The sequence below is a fragment of the Anomalospiza imberbis genome, chromosome 1, assembly GCF_031753505.1.
Source record: "Anomalospiza imberbis isolate Cuckoo-Finch-1a 21T00152 chromosome 1, ASM3175350v1, whole genome shotgun sequence".
In the NCBI taxonomy this organism is placed as follows: domain Eukaryota; kingdom Metazoa; phylum Chordata; class Aves; order Passeriformes; family Viduidae; genus Anomalospiza; species Anomalospiza imberbis.
The window spans coordinates 132,809,753-132,833,516 of NC_089681.1; the positions used below are offsets into that span (position 1 = coordinate 132,809,753).

Sequence of the window (23,764 nt, forward strand, 5' to 3'; positions counted from 1 at the left end):
TTTTGTTCTCAAATTTTTCAACAGAATATGACTTCCAAGTAAAATGCTATTTTAGCTTTCACAATGTACCTAACTATCCCAAGATGTGCATGGATGCTGTTTAGTGTTAGGATAAACAAAGTTAATACACAAATAAGAGGTATAAAGACTGTTAACTGTCAAAATTTATTAAGCATTCTTGCTGTGCAAGAACCACAATCAATTTTTTTTTTGCTACAAAGTCAGATCAGCCCCTTGGTCCATCATCCAAGCTGAAGACAAGAGGTCATGAATGTATTAAACACCTCTGCCTTGTCTCTGTCCCTGTTTGTAAGGAGACCATCCTCATCCTGTAGTGGGTTGATTGCTGTTAATATATTTGAAAAAACTCTTTTTATTGTCCCCCCACAGCTCTGCTCAGCTAAGCTTTTGCTGCACCATTTTTTTTTCCCTACAGTGGAAAGCAGCATCTCTGTATTTTTCCCATGTCACCTGCCCTTCCTGCTGCTGGCCATACACCTTCTCTTTGCCCTTTTTCCAAGGGAATATTCCTGTCCAACCAAGATGGCCTTCTACTTCACCTGCTTGAGTTCTGACATTTAGGAATTGCTTCTGTGCCTTTATTAGGAGATGATGTTTAAAAGGTGACCAGCACTGATGGGTCCCAGCACTTGCAAAAACAGTTTCCCAGGCAACCTTAATAATAGCTAATTCCCTGAGCAGTCTGAGGTCTGCTCTCTTCAGGTCCAGAGCTGAGGCTTTGGCAGTTCTCCTGTCAACAATATCCACTTTGCTCACAAGATCCACTCTGATGACAACTGGTAGATCAAGGAATTGGTTAAAGCTTCAAAAGAAGATTGTGTAAGAAATTTCTTGGCTTCTACTGGACTTAGAGATGAACGTTTGGGCTAGGTAAATATGAGGGGTTTAGGTTCAGGAGTGTTGGTACTTTTGTCTGTATTTCCCTTAGCTTCCTTTCCAAGCAGAGGAAAGCTGAATGGCAGAGCTTACATGGTAAGCACTGTGGAAATCCTGTGAAGTGGCATCAAGCAATTTCTTCAGGGTTGTTTTTCTAACCATGAACTGTTCTGCTCTTTCCATGTTCAGTCACTTGCTAAGCAGATATGCTACTACTTGCTTACCTCAAAGAGTGCTGGTAAACGTGAACACGTGCTGAGTGGCAGTGCAGTTAATAAAATTATTAATGCTTTCAGGAATAAATGACTGGACTGGATTAACATTAAATGAGAAGAATAAAAAAAATAATTGTCTTAATTGTTCATCCTGACTGGAAAAAAGATAAGGAACATAATTCTTTAGTGGCACTAGAAGACAGTGTAACAATATTACAGCATAACAGTGCCCAGAGTAATTCTTGTTGCTTTCAGAACCCCACCTTAAAGCACTTTTGCTGACTTTATAGGTAAAATTTTAGTCTTTTTCTTTCAATGTCTGAGAACAAACATGTAGCTTAGAGGAAGGGAAAAGGTGAACATATTTGAAGCTACATTTCTACAAGATACTGTGTGATTAAGGAGATTGCTGGTATCTTTCTCCTCCATCAAGCGTAAGGCATTTTTCATTTTCCCGTTGACCTCTTCAGTGGAGGCTTAAATGTGTGCGGAAGGCTGTTCAAGGCATCAATGAAATCTTTTAATCATCATGTACTCTTCAGATGAAGGTGGTAAATAAAGTAATCCTGAAATTTATTCCTGAGTAATGACAGATGAGGATTCATAGGGGTCATGACATTCAATTTAATCAGTTTTGGGCAGTTTTACTTACTCCTACACCTGACCCTTACTCCTATATGTCTGAAAAGTTTTAATATAGCTGTGTTTAAGTGTTGCAATTTACCATACATATTCTGAGCAAATTATGTTTCTTGCAGCTCTTTCTTGCTTTAATCCCATCTGTACACAAGTGAGAATTCTCCAGAACAATTTCCTTTGTAGTTCACATTTGTATTGTTGAATATTGCTGCTGATTTAAGGGAAGATGTTGACACTCATAAATAGTAGAGATCTCCAGCTGATAATAGATGTATTTTTGTTATCTTCCCCTTTGAATATTGAACAGTTATATGTCAAGTTAAGGACGTGACTGGACCACCTCATAGTGTCTAACATGTTGAAGAAAATGCCATTTTCTGGAAAATATCTGAGATCTTGTGGACATTTAATAGACTTTTTACTGTTTATTCTATGTGCTTTTGCATGCCTTTATTTGCCAGAGAAAGGTTTCTCAACATACTTTTGTTCATACTTTCAGTTCTGGAACCAATGTTTCTCAGGTTCTGGGACTCCATGTCCACTGTCCTCTCTCACCAAGGTTAAATCTGGCCAGGACAGTGTCCTTTGGTCTCAGAGACAGGGCTGTGACTTTAAATTAGAACTGGTTGGTCAGGCTTTGAGTAGGATTTGAGGGAAGTGCTTTCCACCTGTCATATTTACTGAGCAGCTCTGGCAAGTTGTACAAGGCTGATTTAACATGGCACTGCAGCTTCATCTTCTACTGTGTGCTTTGGGCAACAGCTTGGGGTATGGTGGAGAATATGAAATAGTCACATATTCCACTGCAGCCAGTGAAGGTGTCTCCACCTTCAGATTCAGTTATAACATCATAAAATTATTCTAGTTCACTGTTTAACCAACTTTTATTTGACCTCCTTGTAGAAATTCCCTTCTGACATACCTCAGCTATCCAGAGTTTGTGCAACCCATTTCTCATGCTCAAACTGTTCTGATTTATGGTTGTCTGCGTTACTTCAAGCCATACTTTAGATTCAATCTCCAGACTTTTCTCCCATCAGAAATGCAGCCAGTGAAACCACTGACCAGAGCCTGCTCTCAGCACCTGCAAATGCAGGTGCCATGCCTTCTTCCACCCTCCAAACAATCAGATAGCAGTTGGACCATTAAGAGGTCACAGCTAAACCATCTTGGGCTCTAAGGCAGAGATGTCACCAGTTATGCCCCAGTCCAGTCTCTCATAAAAGCAGTGTTACATTGACCTGCTCCAGGTAAGATGTCAGTCTATAGTTATTCAGCATTTTACATGAGCTTTAAGTTGTACTTCTAGAGGACATGCAGCAAATTTTGATATATTTTTAGGGTTGTGGATCTGATACCTAGGGAATGTTTCTTTTTCTGTGTCTTTACTAAGGAACTCAGGCAGTAAATAGATTTAAATTTCATTTATTTGAGCCAGAATGTTTGGGCAATCCATAGTTGTGTTCAATGTAATTTTAGTTTGGATTTTTGCTAAGAGTAAACTCAAAAGTGTGAGTTAAGCTTTTTGCTTTAGCTAGTATTTAGTCTTTTTCAGTGTAGTAGATGCATATGATGAATATTGTTGTTTCTGGAAAAGTTTTGCTTAAAAACTAGATGTAAATTTCTTTTCTCTTAGTATTTCTTTGTCCACCCTCAAGAAGACAGGTTATAAATTTCAACATGGCTTTGGAAAGAGAAAACTGTAAAAGAGCTGATGTATCACAGTTCCTGTTAAGTGTGTGTCCTGTTAACAACAGTTTTCCTTGCTTGTCCTTTTCTTTATGTTGGAGACATAGACCACCTGATTAGCACTGGAATAACAATATTAACATGGACTGTATAATCTTATTTCAGTTTTCTGGCAAGAATCAAACCAGACAATGCTATTGCAATGTATCTTTCAGTGAATCCAGACCTAGGTCTCCTAGGTCTCTTCTTATTCAGCATGAAGATTTAACACCTAAAGAGAGTAACAAAAAATTTCCTTTCAAGTTGCCCTACTAGCATATTTTATGGAATAAACAGGTGTAGAATTACTCAAGCAACATGGAAAGTATGCACTATTTCTTTTACTGAAGATAGTATGCCAGCACTGTAAGAGTGGGGAGTTAAAAAGACCTTGTGCCTCCTTCTCTAATAAAAACTTATTAATTTTTTGTGAATGCACATTGACATGCACCTAAGCATTTAAAATTGAATCTTTTGATCTTTATAATACTGCTTTTAGCATTGCCCTGCTTATAGTATATGCAGTAAACTCACTATGAAGAGGCACTGAGTAGCCTCTCTTGCCTTCAGGTCAGAATTTCTGGTAACCATAAATAAAACACCAGGTTATGACCCATTGAATGTGTCACAGATTGGCTGTGTCTTAAAAAGTATTGAGTGGCTGATAAAAATCAATACTTTTCTAATAAAAAAGTACCAACAAACAAAACCAAGTTTCTTCAGTGCTCTGTCACAGACAGAGACAATAATTGAACAGCAATACCCTGCCTTGCTGTTTATGTTTTGGTTCTTTTTGGATCTGAGGTTGAATATTACCAGATCTGATTACTGCAAAAGAATTCTCTTGTGTTTGTGTGTGGGAATGGTCAAGATAAGAAATTGAGAAAGTTTTGGTTGTTGGCACTTTCGTCTGCTCTTTGTTGTGGCAGTAACTTAGACAGTTAAGAGTTTCTTCTAAAAGTCCCTTTTGCAAATGAACTCAAGCTGTTGTTTTTCTAACTTTCAGTTGTTCAGAATGCAAATTAATATGTCAAAGTACTTGCAAGGCTTACAAAACCAAATGTTTGCACTCAATTCGAGAAAATAAAGCCCTTTTCCTTAAAAAAAAAAAAAAGCTGATATACTATAATACTTTTTAAATCTTTTTTTTCCTAACACCCCAACATCTGAAAGTCTTTAAAAATTCTTTTAATTTCTAAAGCTTTGCTTTTGAAATGAGATGCATTTTCCACATTCCTGCATTGACAAATCAGTATTACCATGCATCATCAACAGTAATGAAAGCATTTTCTCTGTGTCCTTGGGCTATAGTGGTGAGATATTAGAGGAAAGATGTTCTTGTTAACAAATTATTTTTTTAAGGACACATAGATTTCAGTCATACAGTAATGTCAACTCAGAGCAAGAAGGATAATGGAGTAATTTTTACAGGGAAAAAGTCAGAGATCTAAATTATCCAGAGAGCCCCTATCCCTGGGATGTCACACTCTTAGTCTGCTGATTAATTACTCTGGCCTCTATACTAGACCATGGTTCTACAGGAGATCTAGCTTTGATTTAGAAGACGGTATGCTTCTAGCCATGTGAATAAATAAAATCTTTTGAAAATATTTTGAAGCAGCTCTAGATTTTCACACCTATTCATGGGTTATTCCAATAATTGTAAACAAGCTCATTCATTTGATTTGGTTTTGGTTTGGAAAACATCCATGCTGATGCTATTAAATATAATATGTTTAAGAAGGTTAACAACTTATTAAATTTAACAACTTTGAAATAATCCCAATTAGTACATAATCTGGCCACTTCTGGAAAGGATAATAAAAATATTTTTACAAATACATTAATAGCTAAATGATCGGCAAGGAAAACCTCCATTCCCTATTGCATACAGGGGGGAATATGAGGAAAATATGAGGACAAGGCTGAGTACTTGAGACCTTCTTTGCCTCAGTTTTCAACAGTAAGACAGGTTGTCCTCAAGAAAAAGTTGTTTTCTCTCTTGATGTTTGCATGTACATTTCTTTTTTTTTTAGAATACATTTAAGAAAAACACCCTTATAAAATAAGGAGATTAATCCTTCTCCTAAAACATGTTTAAAAATATAAATATTTTACCTGTTGATTTTTCTCAGGGTATATGAACAAGAGGATTATTAACTGGTGCAGCTGTTTTCCTCTGTTGTATAAATCCTCCTCAATTCAAAGATTATTTATCTGAAGGATACATGTAATGATAAGATAAAAGATATTTATCTGAAAGGGGCTCTAACAGCCCCTAATGCTCTACTGCAGCCTAGTGTATCTATGCAGTTACCACATAGGGCAAAAAGTCTACCCACAAATAATCTTCAAGAAATACTGATTGGAGAAAAGGTTTACTGAACCTTGTTAAGGAGAAGTTGCTCTCAATTCAATACCTCTATCATACACAGGAATCTATATAACAGAGTGTTTGAACAACTACGATTAAGAAAAAGTTGGTAAGAAAGAAAGAAAGCTCGAAAAAAATTTCTTTTCATGTAGGTTCGGGGTTGTTTTCTGGGGGGAGGGAATGTTGTTTGTTTGTTTGGTGAAGTTTTTTTTTTTCCCTACAGTTTTAAAGCCTTAGAAATGTCATTTAAAGAGAAGCTATACTGTGGAAGTACATCCAGAAGCAAGTCACGTTACAGACTCAGGCAGAGTAATATCATTCATTACACATGCTTGGAAAGATTCATTCATGCCAGGATTCAAGACGGATTTTTTGTTTTTCCTGAGGAAACAAAGACTTCCACTTTTCAACTCTGCTTTTGTTTTAACCTGAAATTGGAAACAATGCTACAAAGGGACCTAAAAATTCAATAGTTATTGAAATTATTGATAATTGAACTGCAAGGGAAAATATTTTAAGGCATGAACTGATCCTGAAATTTAAATTCCTAATTTGCGGACAAAAAAAAAGTTTTGCTAAATTCTTACTGCAATCACTTAAATGAAAGGTAGGATTATAATAACTAGTTCCTAAAATATACATGTCACTTAGATTAGGCACAATTTTATAATAAATCTCTTTCACCCTTTGGGATACAACATAGATGACTGAAATTCTGAAGAAGATTGATAGAAGTTTCTGATGGACACAGACTGGTTCATCAATGCTATTGCACCATTCCTTTGACCAGGACCATTTTCAGAGATCTAATGAAAATCCCACTGATGTTTTTAGAAACATTTAGCTGTGAACTTCAAACAAGTCTTTTTCTTCTGGTCAGAGATTACCCATTTTTCTTGTCTCCAGATTTGGAGATCTTTGCCTGATGTTCTTGACTTTCAAAGTCAGTATCAGATTTTTATTCTTACTTGCTTCTTTTTGATGAGGAATTTTTCCTCCTTTCTCTGAGCAATTGTTAAAAGCCAAATCATACACAGTCTTTTGGAGCAAACCTGGTACATATTTTTATGTTGCTAAGAAATCAGGAATTAAAAATTAATAATTTCCCTGGAAATCTTGCTAGATATTTCTATCATATTCTAATATGTATTTGTATTTTAAATTTATGTTAATAAGAATTGCATTAGGAGGATTTTTACTTGAAGAGGAGAGGTTAACACTTGTTTTCTTTAGCTGATATCTAGAAATAAAGTGACTTGTTTTCACTTTAATGAAAACCTACAGCAAATGGTTCTAACAATGTTTTTTCATTTTGGAGTATTTGTAATTTAGAGTCTGTCTGAAACAAATGCCATGGGATGGAGGTTGCCAACATGACAACTGAATACCCCATCTCTTATCCTCTTTTTACTAATAAATCTGTTTTTCAGACCTCTTGATAAAATCCAGCCTTATGTGAATGTAATTTAGCTGCTTTAAATTAATACAGTGGTAATGGAAACAAGTTTCTAGCACCATGTGATTTTCAGTATCAATTAACTCAGATTCTCCCTGTACTTTTAGACATGTACATAGCTCATATATTCAGTCCTATTTTTAAGTAAAATTATTCTTGTTCATTTATTTCTGGCACAGAATGTACAAAGTAAGTGGGGAGGGGTGAATATCAGAATGTTGTGTTTCACTTCTTGATTACAGAATGTACTGAACAGCTACATTTTATTCAGAGTCCTGCAGAAAGTGATCTGAAATTAAAACATGAAACTTGGAAATAGATCCTGTGTTTGAGTCCTACAATCCTTAGGCTGTACAATAGTAGAATTAGCCCTCAATAATGGCAGGAAGACTGCACAAAAAAGACACTGTCAACCTACTGTACTCATAAAAAAATCCATTAAAAGGCAAATCTCTGTAGTTTAAACAGAAAAGTTTTCTCTTCCAAATTAGGGTTCCTAAAATAGGCTCAACTTTGCAGCTAAGATAAAATGATTTAATCCAACACCACATGAAAGGAGAATGCCAGCAATTAAGTCAGACTAGAAAGCTTTGTTAGTGATGGAATGCCTGGCTGGAGCTTGCCCTCTGAAGCTTTACAAGGGAAACAGTCATTTATTTAGGCAATCACTTGACAAAATACAAAAGAAATAAACTGATAATGGATTGGTACTTCAGGGGAACCAAAGGCTTTTAATAAAACTGCTCTGGACCACCCTCCTCCTCCTAAATATTAAGCTCTCTGAAATGTAACCTTCCAGTAACCTTGCTGGGATGCACGGCACTGTGATTCACCAGGACACCCTCATTCTTCTCTTTTCAGACTCCTGCTCACGTGGCCATAGGCAGTGCCAGAATGGCAAGTGTTACAGACCAGAACAAAGCTGTGATTTTGAAGACAACTGTGGGGATAATACAGACGAGAGTGAATGCGGAACTTCCTGCACCTTTGAGAACGGCAGATGTGGCTGGCAGAATTCCCTGGCTGACAATTTTCACTGGGTGCTGGGGGTCAGCTTGCCTCAAAGTCTTAGACCTCCCGGGGACCACACGCTTGGAAATAGAACTGGTATGTTGTTAGTTCACAAGTAAGGGATAATTGTCGTCATGAAATGTCTCATATCTCCACAGGCAGCAGAAGAATTCTAAAATTTCTAATCATGGTGTCATTTTTAATGAATTAGATGTCTTACAATATAAAAATATTAACTACCATTGTACAATAATTTTAATTTAGGAAAATTGAATCTTAGCTGTTTCTCATATGAGTCAGGCAAGATAATTTGATATTTGGTCTGGTTGCAATTTGCAAAGGTGAGTTATCTCAGCTCTGAGATGCACTGGGTCCCACCCCTTCAGAGCTTGAGGTCCTTTTCAGGAAGCTTACAGTTTCCCCTAGTGACTATTCATACTTTAATTTTAGATAATGTTAAATAAGTAAATTAAAAAAAAAAAAAAGCTCCTTTGTTAGTGCATGTCCTGGTTTGTTTTGGCCAAAGCACTGTTGTGCTTTTATCTTGTGCTTTTATCTGCTCTTGTTCTTGCTACAAGCTCTGTGCCTTCATACTTTGCTTTTGAAGGTCCTATAGATCAGCCAAAGACATTACCAAAACTGAGCTCAGAACCAACCTTAAATTGAAATATTTGCAGCAGAGTTGCACAAAGGCATGATAGTAGTTACTGAATGTTTACACAAACTGCTGAAGGACAAAACCCAATAAACTTCAAAATATGTAGGAAAAAATTCATTTGCATTGTCAGTAATTATTATAAAGTATTATCACAAATACACCACTATACTTTTAAAATATGCCTCAGCGAAGAAGCAGATTTCTTGTCCCATAACACCATGGCAAACATCTATGGTTGTACCTGAGCCAGGGAAGTGTCGAAGTTAGAATGAGCCCATTTGTTTCTGCATTATCTAGTGAAGTATAATTTTTTTGCCTAATTCATAATCTGATATTAGTAGATGCGCAATTATAATTTCTGTCCTATATATAATACATTTATGTTTATGTCAAATGCACACTTCTTATTTGTACAAAGGAAAAAAATGAATTTGCAGACTTGGGAGAATTTTTTTATGCTTCTGATTAAAAATAAAGATGGAAGATTCAAGGACCATATCAGTGTTGAAAAATATTAACTGTAGGCATCTAATTTTGCAATTTAATCTGACTAAATAATTTATATGTTCATTAATATTCAAACAGAGTAAAAATGACCAAAGTTAATATGAACCATTAGGGATACCTAGTGATTTATACATGCATTTTTTTTTTTCAGTTTCACGAGTTTTTATATAGCGTGACTTGCTATTTTGAAGATTACCCTTCAGGAGACTTTATCCTGAAATTTATCATGATGTGGCTATTGTGTGATGTATTGTCAGAATTGCAACTACTGCAGTTCAGCAGGGACATGTAATCAAGGTAGCCAGAAAACATGGAAGAGTTCCCAGTCTTCTACACAAGTCCATCCAAAATTTAAACTGCTACCACCAGTTTATTCCTGATATAAGTGCACAGGGAATGGGAACTAGTCATTTTTTCTCCTGAGCTGAGGTTGACTAGTATGAGACTTATGAGGGAAGTGTTCTTCATATGTCTCTGCATTTACTTTACTGAGTTTTGGAATCTAATTTGAAAATGTAAAACATTTTTTCAGTAATACATCATTTAATTTCAGGACATTTCCTATATCTTGAGGCCACTGCAATGAGCCTAATAAATGAAAAAGCCCATGTGAAGAGTTCCATATGGAAAGAATCAAGTGGGACTTGTGTGATGAGCTTCTGGTACTTCAAGTCATCAAAAGCCATGGGACATATTCAGGTTCTGATTAAGGTAACAAAAAACCCCTTTTCTTTTATATTATACCTGTAAGGGTGTTCGTGCTGCCACAGAGTGCCTCAGCTCTGTGACATTCTGTTGTTTAGCTGACAGACTGGGAGAGCTCCCACGCACCTCCTGGTTTTTATTACTCCAGTCTCTTAAAAATGCTTTTAGCATTTCTCTTCCAAGAGAAACCATCTGAAAAGCCAAAGAAAATATTTTCAAATCCTTTTTTCATCTTCCCCTCTTCACATATAGTACCTTTCTCTTTGATTTTTCCCATGTGAAGCTGTTTTCATATATGGCTGACATCCTTATTGGTATTTATTAGTATACAGCCCTATTGTTCTGATGGGATGACACAAAAGTAATTACCAACATGTACAAAGTGAGAATAAAATACAAAAATATGACTGCATTAAATATTTTTATATAAATGGGTACAGAGTATAATCAATTTTATTTAGAAATATTTTGTTCTTCACTAAATGTGAAATGACCAAAAAATTATTTAAAAATACTGTCTAGTTATTCATTTGCAAGTGAAAATTGAGACATTTGTAAAAAATTGGCTGTCCCTTTGCTGTTCATTATAAAGGATTAAATGCTTGTAAAAACTTTTTTTTAAATCATAAGATGGTTCAGACTAGAAATTAATTCTTATGTAGAAATTAATAGTCGACATTCTTCAGACACAGTGACCAAATATGTGTTTGTTCTTACTTCTGTCTGGGCATCTCTTCTGGTTATTCAAGTATAAATTGTGGTGCAATTTATTTGCCATGTGTCTATTAACTTCCCTTCCTGCAATATCTCTAATAATGTCGTGGTGAATTGCATTAAAGTTTCTGTTTTATTTCCAGTGCATATGTTGGCTGACTTAACTTTAAATGATAAATTATATTTTTTTTCCTTGAAAACGAATTACTTAAAATTATTTCTCCAATATTCTGAATAATATAAAAATAATTTAAAAGCCTGATAGATAAAAGACTTCAATAGATTTTAGTACCTAGAGATACAACCTGAAATATGTCAGCCTGAAATATAAAAAACAATGAACCCTTTGACAGGCATCAGGAGATTTTTTTCATTAATTAGTCCAAATACCTACAAATAACAACAGACCACTCATCAAGTAACTGTATAGTAATTAAGGTGTTTTTATACAGTTCTTTTTCCCAGAAAGGTTCAAATTTGTAAAGGAGGAAAAATTATTCCATCATTGTACCTGGGATTTTTTGCAGAGCAACTTAACTTCATCTGTTATGCTGTTATAAGGACCCATAGGTCCATATTTTAATTGGAGTTCCTATTTAGCAGTGTCTGTAGCAATATAATCTAATAAACAACACACATCATGGGAAGTCATACTCAAGCTTCTCCTGCTGGTTCAAACTGCAATACCTCGATATTTCCGTCCAGATTGAGCATCCCTTGATTTAAAGTAAAGCTAATGTCAGTGAAATCAGATCTCTAGGTAGTGATTAGCTGAAAATGAAAGATGATGAGATGATCTGGGAAGGTAATCACCATCTCAAGTTTAAAAACTTAGCAAACTGTGTCTAGCTGAAGTCATACCATTCATTCAAAGTTTAACTGAGAGTGAAGACTGTATATACAACAATGGGATAGAGATGAAAAATAAGCTGAGGAAATATTTATAGAGGCAGAATGAGGAAAAATTTTCTCTTCTTATGGAATTACCACAGTGGAACAAAAATGGTAAGCAAAGGTAAAAAGCCATTTTTAGAAAAATCATAGTTCATGGTATGCACCAATATCTTTTCTTAAATATGCATTGCTTGTCCACTTTCAGGAAGTCTAAGCATATTATATATCACACTACTAAAGTGGTATCTCAGCTTATGAGATAAACAACAACTAGAAATAAAACTAAAAGATCATAAAAGGGTACTACAGCCAAGCATGAACCTCTTTTGTTAAAGTTTGCAGCTGGAGAAAATCAATACATTTTCCTAATGGAATTTCTCTGAAGTTACTGTTGTTTTGATTTTTTTCTCTTGAAATTGTACTACATATTCTTTGAAGAAAACCATCTGTATATGGAATAATAATAATCCAGTCCAAGTGACGGGCTGTTGAATTAGCTGCAAACATATAGTATTCTTGAAATTAACCCCTTCGACACTTATGTAAACAAAAGATATTGACAGTGCAGCTACTTATGAAGGCTGAAATATCCAACTCACCACCCATCTGAATTCAAATTACAAAGATTTGATAGCAGTGCAAAAGCAAACAGATTATTCCCCAAAGAGATCTGGGTATAACTAATCAAAACTTTTTCCAGTGAGATTTTGAGACATTCTAGTCCTGACTGTGGCAGCTGTAAGAGAATACCATCCTTTGTAGGAGATATTTCAAAGTTCAGGTGCAGCATGTTCACTGTGCCTGTTTTAGTGTTGATGGTGGGACACCTCATCAGCATTCAGGTTTTTTTATGAGTCAGAAGAAACTGTGTGTTTTTAATCATGCTTATAGAGAGGCAAGCAAGAATTATTAGGTGAAAGGGATAATACATTTCATTATTCTGTTGATCTAAAATAAGCTTTCTACCACCACTTAAGTTGTCCCTGCAATTAAAAAAAAAGAAGCAGAAGGAAATCAGCAACAAAGGATAAAACTATTTGTTGAAAACAATTTTTGTAGTATCAATGTCAACTGCTTTTGCATATAGACATTTTAATTTAAGAAGATAATTTAGGCCCTAGTACAGTTAGGGGAAGATTCTTTCAAAGATTTGAAACAAGCATCCAAAAACAAATATGCAGATGAATAAGGAAGGTGAAACCTGTCATTAGTAACTTCCTCTGCTGGCAATAACAAGGCCAATACACACAGAATCTCATTAGGAAGTTCCAGTGGACCTTACCCAGGCATTTAATTAATTCCATCCGGTTAAAAATCAGCAAAGGCATAAGGACATTAAGGAAAACAAGAAGTCCTGATGAGCTCTGGTAAGCCGGGCCCCTTTTATACTGCAGCAGAAGCCTAACCTAACCTAACCTAACCTAACCAGCAACCCAACCTAAACTAACCAGCAACCCAACCTAACCTAACCATAACCTAACCTAACCAGGGCAGCAGGCAGCTGGAACCAGCATCCAGCCTCCTGCGCCCAGCTGCTCAGGGCTGCTGCACACAGACCCTTTACCTGGCTGCTGCTCCTCAGCAAAAGCTGGACCCCCCACAGTTGTTCTCCTGGCATTGTTATTGCTTTTAACCAGCCCAGTGTAGAGAGGAGAGGGTTGGTCGTGTAGAAATGTTTGGATTAGCAGATGCCACAGCTCAGGTATAGATGACTCACAGTGAATTTTCTAATTCTCTGGTTAGTTTTAGTGGAGCTAAATTTTACTATCCCAGGCTGTGGACATGAAAATCTTCAGCAGAGGTTCTGAAGATGCCAGCTGGTATATTCTGGACAAATTTGTATTTGTAGGATCAAGTAGCTTAAAATCACATTTTTGCAGATCAATATAATTGACCCTACTTCTATAGGAAGTCACTCAAGAATAAGGCTTAAGGAAATTGGTTATTCTACCTTACAGCATAAAATAGAATGTGTATTTCTACATTGATTCTTCTCACTGACTGCATGAAAAACAATCAATCCCTCGCATTAATGTAGAAGACTGTATTGGCTTCAGGTAGCCTTAAAGCAGATTACTTGACCTCCATGAAACTAGAGGGAAAAATTAAGTTTTCAAAGATTTGCTTGAATGCTTTACTTGAGAGTTTGCTGAAATCATATTCCAAAAAAAATGTAGACTATCTGTAGATTTAATAAACATAGACATGAAGTTTGTTTTGTAGACAGAATTAAGGTATTAGCAAAATTCTTTACAACTAATAGCAAAGAGTAAATTTTCTTAGTATTTAGTTCCACATAGCTGCATAGTGGTAATAGCCTTTATTTAATGAGTATCTACAACTCTGAAAAGGACACAGTTTTAAACTATTTACTACCATTACTGACCTGTGAACTGCTATTAAAATTTGTAGTTGAGTCAATGAAATGTCATTTGACTAATGAGAGAGAATAACAGAATATTCGTCCCAAGAGTTCTGAAGGAAATCAGTGGAGATACGGTGAAATACAGTATTACTTGTCAAGAGTAACTTTTATGGCATCTTTCCTTCCCAGGGAAAGAATTTTTTTTATTTGTATTTCCTGAATCTCAAACAGCACTTTTTATCTTTTTAGACATTCCTTCAAACAGAGTTGTTTTAGGCCTGATTTTGACACAATGACATAAACATATTTCCAAGCAAAATGAGAATAAGAGACTGATTAAATATAAACAAATCAGTTTTCATTGAAAGCATAATTTTTCAAAAAGAGTTTACATAGAAAGTACAAACAAATATGCACAACTGTAGGTAAATGCAGATACCATTCAGTGCGTTTTATTTTCCTAGATGAGTACATTAGGATGTTATTTCAATATTTTTATTGTCAGTTACTGAAAGAATATAATTTATTGTATTCCTATACTGCAACCAGATGTAAGCATTCATTCCAAAGAGTTAATGAGAGATTAATATATTTGAACATCCTTTGAAGGAAGAAAGTATTTTTAAAAAGACTTAAAGAATCACCCTTGTAATTTGGCATCTTTCTTGTGCAGACAAGAGGTTTATCAGAGGATTTGTAACCTACAATCATTGTTTTTCTAGAAATACATGTAAGTGAAATTGTTCATATGTGAATTTCTAGGAATTTTTTTTCTTAAAAGTCTTTGGGAACTTGGCTTTTTCCTCACTTAGGAGGTGAGGGCAATGAAGGATATAGGATTAGTGTGACTAGGGCATGTCTCTGCCATGCAGGGCAACACCTGCTTATAAAACCAGGCACTCTGAGAGATTTAGACAGAGTGATGCACACAGAGTCATTGAAGCAACACAGCAATAGCCTGAAACATTCCACCTGGAGTCACAAGCAGTGTGTCTTAGAGCTAGTACCACTCTCCTAATTTCTACCCCAGCCTGGCACCAAAAAGCATAATGTGACATAGATAACAAATGCACTTTCAGTCTCCTCCAGACTGCACAGTTCCCTAGTGTTGTTTCACTGAACCCATTCGTCAAGTCAGAGATCTCTGGCAGTGATTTACTTTATTGATTTGTCATTTTATAATCTCATAGAGTGCTATCACATTGCTGCTTTTTAGCATATGAGACTTTGAAGTAACTACTGGGATCTTTGCTGGTCAGACATAGTTTGCTCTTTTCTAGCACTTTTCAAGGCACACATTCAGCAGTGAAAGTTGTGATACAAATGGATCTCAGGGTAGAGTTTTTTGAAGGATCATAGAGCTGCTGTTTAATGATTTTTACTGCAGCAACAGACATCAGAATCAGATCTTTTTATAATAACTGTGAAACAGGCATAGGACTTTGTCTGAACAATAGCCTCTGAGGTATAGCCTTGGGCTTTGAGCATTTTCCACACTTCTTCTAAAGAACTCAGAAATTTACTTAAACATTTTTTTGAGATAATAAATAATGTAAGATGTAACCTTGTGCCTACTGATACCTTTTACAAAGTATAAAACATTGATCAGCTCTAAAATCCCAATACAGTATCTAATTTTCCTGATCAACAACCCCACTTGGAAAAGTTTCCAAATTTCTTAGAAATGTTCTAAGAAAAAACCTGAACATTTCTCAGAGTTCCAATTAACCTCGGAAAAGGTGGAAGATCTTTTATTTTTCTTTTTTCCTTCTCATCACTTTTTACATCCCAAAAGCCTCTTCCGTCTGCCACTGAGAAAAGTGTCTTTCTTTTTTTTTTCAAATAAATACTGAACTGAGCAGATGTTATACTGTGAAACTTCATCAAGATCAGATGTAACACTAGCACTCATAGTGCAGAACATTAATCTGTTACAGGTTTTGTATTCCTTTAATGCAACTTTTATTTTTAATTCACAGATAAGTTTTAGTGTCATGAAGATCAAGATAGTCCTTGATCTTCGGCAGGTTTGCAGTACCAAGTTGTAGTGTGTGTAAAATTACTTTGATTAATCGATAAGGGTTCTTAACACAAGAGTCTAATTTTTATCCTTGCAGATTTTTTTTTCTTTTTCTGACCTTCAGCTTTGAATTCTCATTAGCTTCAGAAAGAAAAATCAAATCAAACCAAACCAGCAAAAAAAACAAACAAAAAACAAACAAAAAACTCCACCCAAAACAAAAACACAAACCAAAACATAAAAACAACAAAAAAAAGCCCTTCAATTAAACAAAAAATGTCAAAACCACCCAAAATCAGCTGTGTTTCTGTACTTGCCATAATTTATTTCACAACGATGGGAGGATCTGATTCTGGTAATTTCCTGTGAGAGTCAGACTAGGAATTTTTAAGTGCACATATTTATGACTGCAATAATCTCTAAGTGTGTTTGTAGGTTGATTCCATAGCATTAGGTAGAATTGTTTTATCATTGCATGCACTAACATGCAAGAGCGCTGTAGAGAGCAGGTGTTATTTGCAGCAGAGAATAATAGTGTCAATGCAGGGGGAGCTTTGAGAGACACCAGTTTCTTCCCACCATCTTACTATGCAAAAAAAACCTTCCATAACTCAGTAACTTTATGGTGCTTGCTGGTGAAAGGGTCATTGCAGCTCAAAGATTAATTTCCTGCCCTCTTGTGGAAATCCCATAGTCCATTCACAGCAGTTTCTCATCTTTGTAGATTCAAATCCTTCCAACAGGTCTTTCTTTCCAGTCATACTCCTCAGGGTTCCAGCTTCCCCCAGCACTTCCCCATGTCCTCATTCTTTTGTAACTTGCTTCTGCAAGGTTTACCTGGCCATATCTGCAATTAAAAAAGATCAGGGAGCTCAAATAAGGAATTTTAAACTGATTTTTAAAACTGAAGAAACCATGTTAACATGATTTTCTGTTTAAATTAATGTAGTTATGAGAGATGACACAGTAATACTATTAAAATCAGGAGTTGCAGACTATTTGCATTGAGTATGGAATATGTGGGTGTAATTGTGTGGTCTGCAGGGTATATTTGATTTTGTCTTCAGCAGGAGCACTACAAGTAGAAGATGAACACTAAAAATTGTATTTCTTAGCTCCCATGTACCAGATTTGTAGAGGGCCTTAATCTGTGTTCCTAGTTTTTCTTTGGCTGCAGTTGTTTAGGTGATGTGGATAATTGGTGGGGGTTTTTGTTTATGTGTTTGTTTTTTTTAATAAATAAATTTTATTAAAAATACAGATCTTAAAAAATTGGAATTAAAAAATAAGGAGAATCGTTTAATGTTTAGCTGTAATATTGGCCTGTAATGTGAACCAGGAATAACTGGGTGTGATAAAAATATGAGCATTTTCTTAGCAGAACTGGGGGCTTGTTTTCTAAAGAGAGTGAGCATACCACAAAAGCCCACAACCTACCAAACTAACAAAAAAAGCACTAAGCCTTTGAGACTGTGTCTATCAAAACATGATGTAGATGCTTTTCAGATTTTCATACTAAATGAAAACTATGAGCCAAACTTTTTTGCTTAATTTTCCAATTCATACAAGAGAGAAAAATTCTTATAATGGAAAGCATTCTTGTTTGTTGGTTAGTCATTGAATATAAATACAATGACATATTATAAACTTGTTTGAATTCTAACACTTAGATTAAGAAAATAACTGAAGGGTGGTGAACAAAAAAGTGTAAGTAACATTATTTTTATTTCCTTTCAAAATCATCTATTTTCTCTAAACCATTATATGTCACCACATTTTTCTTATGATAATGCTAACATATGGTTCTATACCATGGATGATGTTTTATTATTAATAATTTAAATTATTATTTGGCATCCAATTTTATGAAGGTCAGTTTTTCTTTCACTGGAATGTGAGAAAAGACAGAGGTTGTGGAAAGGTCATATGAAACCACAGTGGAAAATTAGGCTAATGCATTTGCATAACTTTATTTCATGTCCTTAACTTCTCAGTTTATTGGAAACTGTGTTTTGCTTGAAATTACAGTGGACCAGGCACTCGATCTGTATTTGGCTGAATCAATAAATCAAGGCACAAATGTGAACCATCTTTCAGCTTTTAAATAGTTTGCTTACACTTGTTTTCTGTACATTTATACCATCTCATTTGGGCATCTGAATAAATTGCTTCTTCTTTTAAGTGACAGAATGATAAAGCTACTCTGCCATTCACGCCTTTAAAATCTTCAGCCTATATTTAGATGTTATTTGGTCTTCCCCTCAGAACCTCACTGTTGCCTTTCACGCTTTCCACTGAATAGCGCAGCTCTAGTACATTACTGTTTTCCAGTTTAATTTAGTTTGATCTGCATGGAAGAAAAACTTTTTAAAATTAGAACATCCATTGTGATCCAGAAGAGGCGCTAGTTAAATTTTGATACATGAGGCATCTAATTAATTTCATTGATCAGCAAACACTAGAAGACTCTTGTTATTTATGGCATGGAAATATCATTAGACGTGAAGGATTCTGCAGTGCACAACATTATTCTGAGCATTTCCACAGTGTGATTCAGTTCAGAATTGTGTTTCTTTGGGAGTTCAGAACGAGTATGTTATCAAAAAGTTTATTAGCAGTCAAATATTATTTAAGTTGATTTCCATCTCTTTAGCACTTTATACACCAGCACTATTCTTCAAGAGTTACTAAAAGAGTGAGTTCTGCTTTTTATTTTTTCCCAGTCTAGCTGTTTTAGGAGTATGTGGGCTATAGAAAGGAATTAGGAACTAATGAAAATCTTCCCCTGACTCACTAGCTGCACATTAATTAATCTTAGACTTTCCTTAGTTAAAAGTATTGTCTGATAAAGTCAGTTTCTCTGGAATTTAATCTCTATAAAAATTGCAGTCCTCTCCTTCTAAGTTGTGCCAAGATTTGTTGCACAGAGAAATGAGGTGTTTATTCAGGTTAGATCTGAGATTTTTTTGACAAAAATGGTGCAGTAAGATCCTTTTAAAGAGACCACCTGTCTAGAAAAGAGCCATGTTAAAGAGTCTGACAAGAGAATTTTCACTGTATGTAGTTGAAAACGTGAATGGTTTTATAAATAATACCCACAAAAATGTGGTCATATGAGAAAGAAAGGTACAGATTACTGTGTGGCAGGACCAAAGTAGGAACATCATGGTAAATGATAATAAAATACCCTAAAGCTACCATTTATTTTTCTGAGTATGCCAATCTAACTGCTACAGATTTTATGCAGAGGATGCCATTGCTATAGAAACTTCTTAAACATTATCTTGAAATATCCCTTTCCAAGCTGACATGTTGAGATTGAATTTCTACTGTAGAACTGGTAAGGAAGGTACATTCTTCCAGAAATCCTTTGGAGTTTTCTTTTATTGTTTTTATTTTTTTTTTGGTTGTTTTGTTACTTAGTGGCTATATTTTTTCTTTGATTTGCCTTTTTAAATGTTGCAATATTTCCTCAGTTCACAGTAAAAGGTTTATACTCTTTTGATAATTAGCTCTGTCCTTATTTGCTTCAGGGAATAAATCCATTTAGAAAACACAGACAAAACTTCTGCACTGTCTGCAAGATCTAAGGAAAAAGTGAAGAAGTTGAACCAGAGAATTGAAGTTGAGCTACTGAAACTATAAACCAGAAGTGGGTAATGTAATAGTTGCTGCACTGGGAAAAAAAATTGAAGGACCTCTGAGGGATTTTAATTGAAAACAAAAAAAAAATAATGGAAGAGAAAAAAGTGCCACATAATTTCCTCTTCTACCTTAGTTTTATTTGTATTTGTTCGTCAAGTTGAAAGACATTACAAATTCTCTTTTATATATTGGAGTGTGGCCGACATCTGCACCCATGTTTGTTTTTAGATCAGTCATTTTGCCTTATCCTGGAAAATTATGTCTGTTACCACAGGAAAGATATCTTAGAAAGAGATCTTTGTACTTTCTCCAGCAGGGACATTTTTTTCCTAAGAAATATGTTAAGGTCACAGGACTTGCTGATAAAATGCAATTTGTCCCAGTCTGGGTGGGACAAATTCCTATTACTTTAAGTCATAGATGCCCACAGAGCAACCACTGCTGCAGCCACTTTAATCTCTCTTTGTTTTATTCTGCATGTCAAGGGGAATTTTGAGTATGATTTGTCTCATTGTAGAGCAAACATCTCTAAAAGGAAAGGTGGCTGTTACTTTCCCTACAGCTTCCTGTAGACTTCTAACTCTGTATAGTACCTTTCAGTACGCAGTGTTGGGTACCGTCAGGAATGTCCCTGGATAAATATTTGAATTTGGAATATTTCAGTAAATGTTGCCATATACTTATGTAAATTTTTAGGATCTCTGCTGGCAATACAAACACCAAGATCTCGTGAATCTGTCTGCAAATTTTTGTCTTCTACATCCCTACCACACTATGTATATTTACCTATTTATAACTTCATTTGTCCTTCAACATACTAGGTGGTGGCCATCAGATAGAGAAGTGTTTTATTACAGGAATATCTGTAAGTTGTAAGAGCCCTCAATTTTTAGGGAATATATTTCATAACTGTAGTTTAAAAAATTAAATCAAATATCTGGTTCCTTGGCATTCTCTAAGAAATAATGAGTTGTAACCATTAGATGTTATAGAGACAGGACTTAAACATTTTTCTTAAAGATGTCTCATTTATCCAGGATCAATACAGCAAAGCTAAAAATACTTAACTGGGCATTGACTATGTAAAGAATGTACTATTTTTTCAGCATCAGTGTTTTGACTCCCCTGAGGCTGTCCAGTTCATCTAATATCCCAGAGGATCTGTTCTATGTTTCTACAAGCCCAAAAGCTACAGTCGAATTGAAAATAATATTCCAATAGAATACAAATAGGCTGTGTAGTAGGTGTCACAAATAAATACAGTTATATCCTAGAGAACATCCCCCTTCATTCAAGTAGGAATGACACCTGACTGACATTAATCACTCTCTCATACATCTGAAAAAGCATATATGATGCACTTTGATGATTAATAGGGAATATTCATGTCAATCCTTGTCCTGCAGATTTTTCACTTTGAAGGGACAGATTAAATATTTATTAAAACTTTAAAAGTTTCAATGACAGTGTACAGGAATTAACAATTGCTATTGTCAGTCTTAAGAATTATTAGTAATCTTTTAATTATATCGTCCTGTATGAAAGAATCTTACCTTTTCTAAATAAGTTTTGTTTACATCAGAGATATGTACTTCTTATTCCTTTATTTTATCAAATTTTATTTTCTTTTTCTCTCACCATAATTTCTGTAAAGATATGTTTTCCTACTTCTTCCACTTATTATTATACAGAGAATCAAAATGTTATTGGAGGTGAATTGCCAAATTGAAATATTGACTAAAACAAACAAAATCTATGGAAGATTCCAGATGCTTTATTCAGCTGAATTGGGTTTGCCTTGGAGCTTTCATTTTACAAGGCTGCTGTAGTGATAATTCTTTAATTCTTCATGCACAAGTCTTCACATTTTGAAGAGCTGAGAGGACTTTCACACAGACTGATTCCTTAATTCCCACTTTGTGGAACTGATCTTGTAAACACTCTGACACTGTGAATAGAATGCTTCTGACCTTAGCAGGTCTCTGTCAAAGTGTCAGAGGAGAAAAGGTGTCCTGCCAGCACAGCTTGTGTCCTGCCTGCCCACTGTGTCACTCAAACAGTACTTTGATCCATGACTTGTGAAAGGAAAGGTCCTCCACCATCCTTTTTCTCCCAAAGACATCCTGGACAAGCACTCCTCGGCAGTGTCGGGTCTGCTGTGCAGACCTGAGGTGTGTTTTACCCCAGTCCCGGTTTCTCTGTGGCTGGCTGTAAGCACAGACTTTCCCAGACACTCAGGGGGCTGTGCCTTGCCATCCTTCTTCCTGGTGGGTGCTCTGAGGTCAACATGCATCATGGATGTCACCACTGGTTCTAGAGTTATTAAGGGTATGCACCTCCTACTCAGACACTTCCTTCTCTCAGTCATATCCAAACTGATAAAGGAAAAAAAATTAATGGGGAAAAAAAAAGAAGAAGAAATTAAAAAAAAGAGAAGGCGAGTTAAAGATGCACAAAAAGCACTGAAATTTAATAAGTGACTTTTGCCTCTCATCTTTCAGTATGGTATTCAAAGTATTCCCTATAGGAGGAAAAACATGACAGATTTGAAGTTTCCTCATGTCTGCAAACAACTATTTATGATCTTGATTCATAAACTGTTCTCTTACATCTGTTAATCTACATGCTCTGCATTTGTGTAGGTAGTGCATAGAAGAAAGGGGGTTACTTTTTTTTTAATCCATGGAATCTATCATTGCACAGCATTTAGCACACTGGTCTTGTTTGACAGTAGGAAGGGCTGTAACAGGTGTCCAGAATTTTGGTAACTGTGATTACATCTCAAACTTGAAAGCTTTGCTTTCCCACTAATTGCAGTTGCCTCAACTCTGAGATGGGAACATTCCAGAGAAACCTGTAAAATGTGATTAAAACAAAGGTGTAACAAGGTTTGAGACAAAACATAACTAAGTTGCTTGAAATGCTAATGGTCATATAAAGTGGTTTTGATGCTTATGATTACTTAGCCTTAGCAACAGAACTGAAGGAAAAAAAATGTAATCCAAGCAATCAAAACTGTATCCCTTAACCTACCTAAAACCCAAAATCAAAAAAGGTGGATTATGACAGGAAATTAAGAAGAAATATATGCATTTGAGGAGAAAGAGTGGCTGGGAGGGCTAGGAAATGACGAGAGGATGAAGTATTACAAAGTACCTAATGAATCCTCTTTTACAGTGAGTTGTTTTATTTCTCCCTTTTAATTGGTAAGGATAACATATGAAATGAAGATATATATTTTTTAAGAGCCTAAGCACATAAAAGTATATTTGATGGAAATACTACCATGGGAATATAAAGGGATGCAAATGTCAGAAAAGTCTGCTTGGTTATAAATGAAAGCTGGCTATAATGATATCTATTAGATTTAATAGTTCTGACAGGAAAAATCAAAGCTATAAGAAAGTGAAATACACAGACTAAGGAAAAACAGCAAATTATTCTTGCCTTCCCATTATAGATTTCCAAAATAAGTGGGTTTAAAGTGTAACTTTATCTTTTTTAAGAAAGCAATTTAATTGTCATTCCTTGCAATGTGTACCTGCATAAAACAAACTGCTGTCTCCAGGTGAATTACCAATTGCTTTTTATCAATGCATCTTTTAAATTGTCTTTTCTCAACTCAGCACTTTGAGCAAATAAAAAAGAAGAGTCTTACTATTTCAGAATTTTACTTCTAGAAATATGGCAAATGCTGGCACCCATGGCAGGGTGAGGTGTTGATGCCTTTTGATGCTCTGGAGGAATTCACTGAGATTCCAGAATTCCAAACAAAACAGGTGCATTTTTTAAAAAGGAATTTTATCTGCAGTACACTTATTTATCTATCTTTTTCATTAGAATGCATGGGGGGTTTTTTGCTGAAATGTGTAGTCCTTTATTATAGTGCTGTTAATTTAGGAAATGAAAATTGGGGAAAAGATATTTCAGAGGATG

At 35.3% G+C, this 23,764-nt stretch overlaps 1 protein-coding gene across 1 annotated transcript in view; it reads left to right on the top strand.

Moving 5' to 3' along the window:
- MALRD1 (MAM and LDL receptor class A domain containing 1) overlaps window positions 1-23,764 on the top strand; it is a 236,655-nt gene that overhangs the window by 110,630 nt on the left and 102,261 nt on the right. Inside the window, exons 26-27 of the mRNA XM_068212566.1 lie at window positions 8,171-8,416; window positions 10,039-10,196. Of these exons, the coding sequence (XP_068068667.1) occupies window positions 8,171-8,416; window positions 10,039-10,196 (404 nt within the window). The remainder of the gene's footprint in view (window positions 1-8,170; window positions 8,417-10,038; window positions 10,197-23,764) is intronic.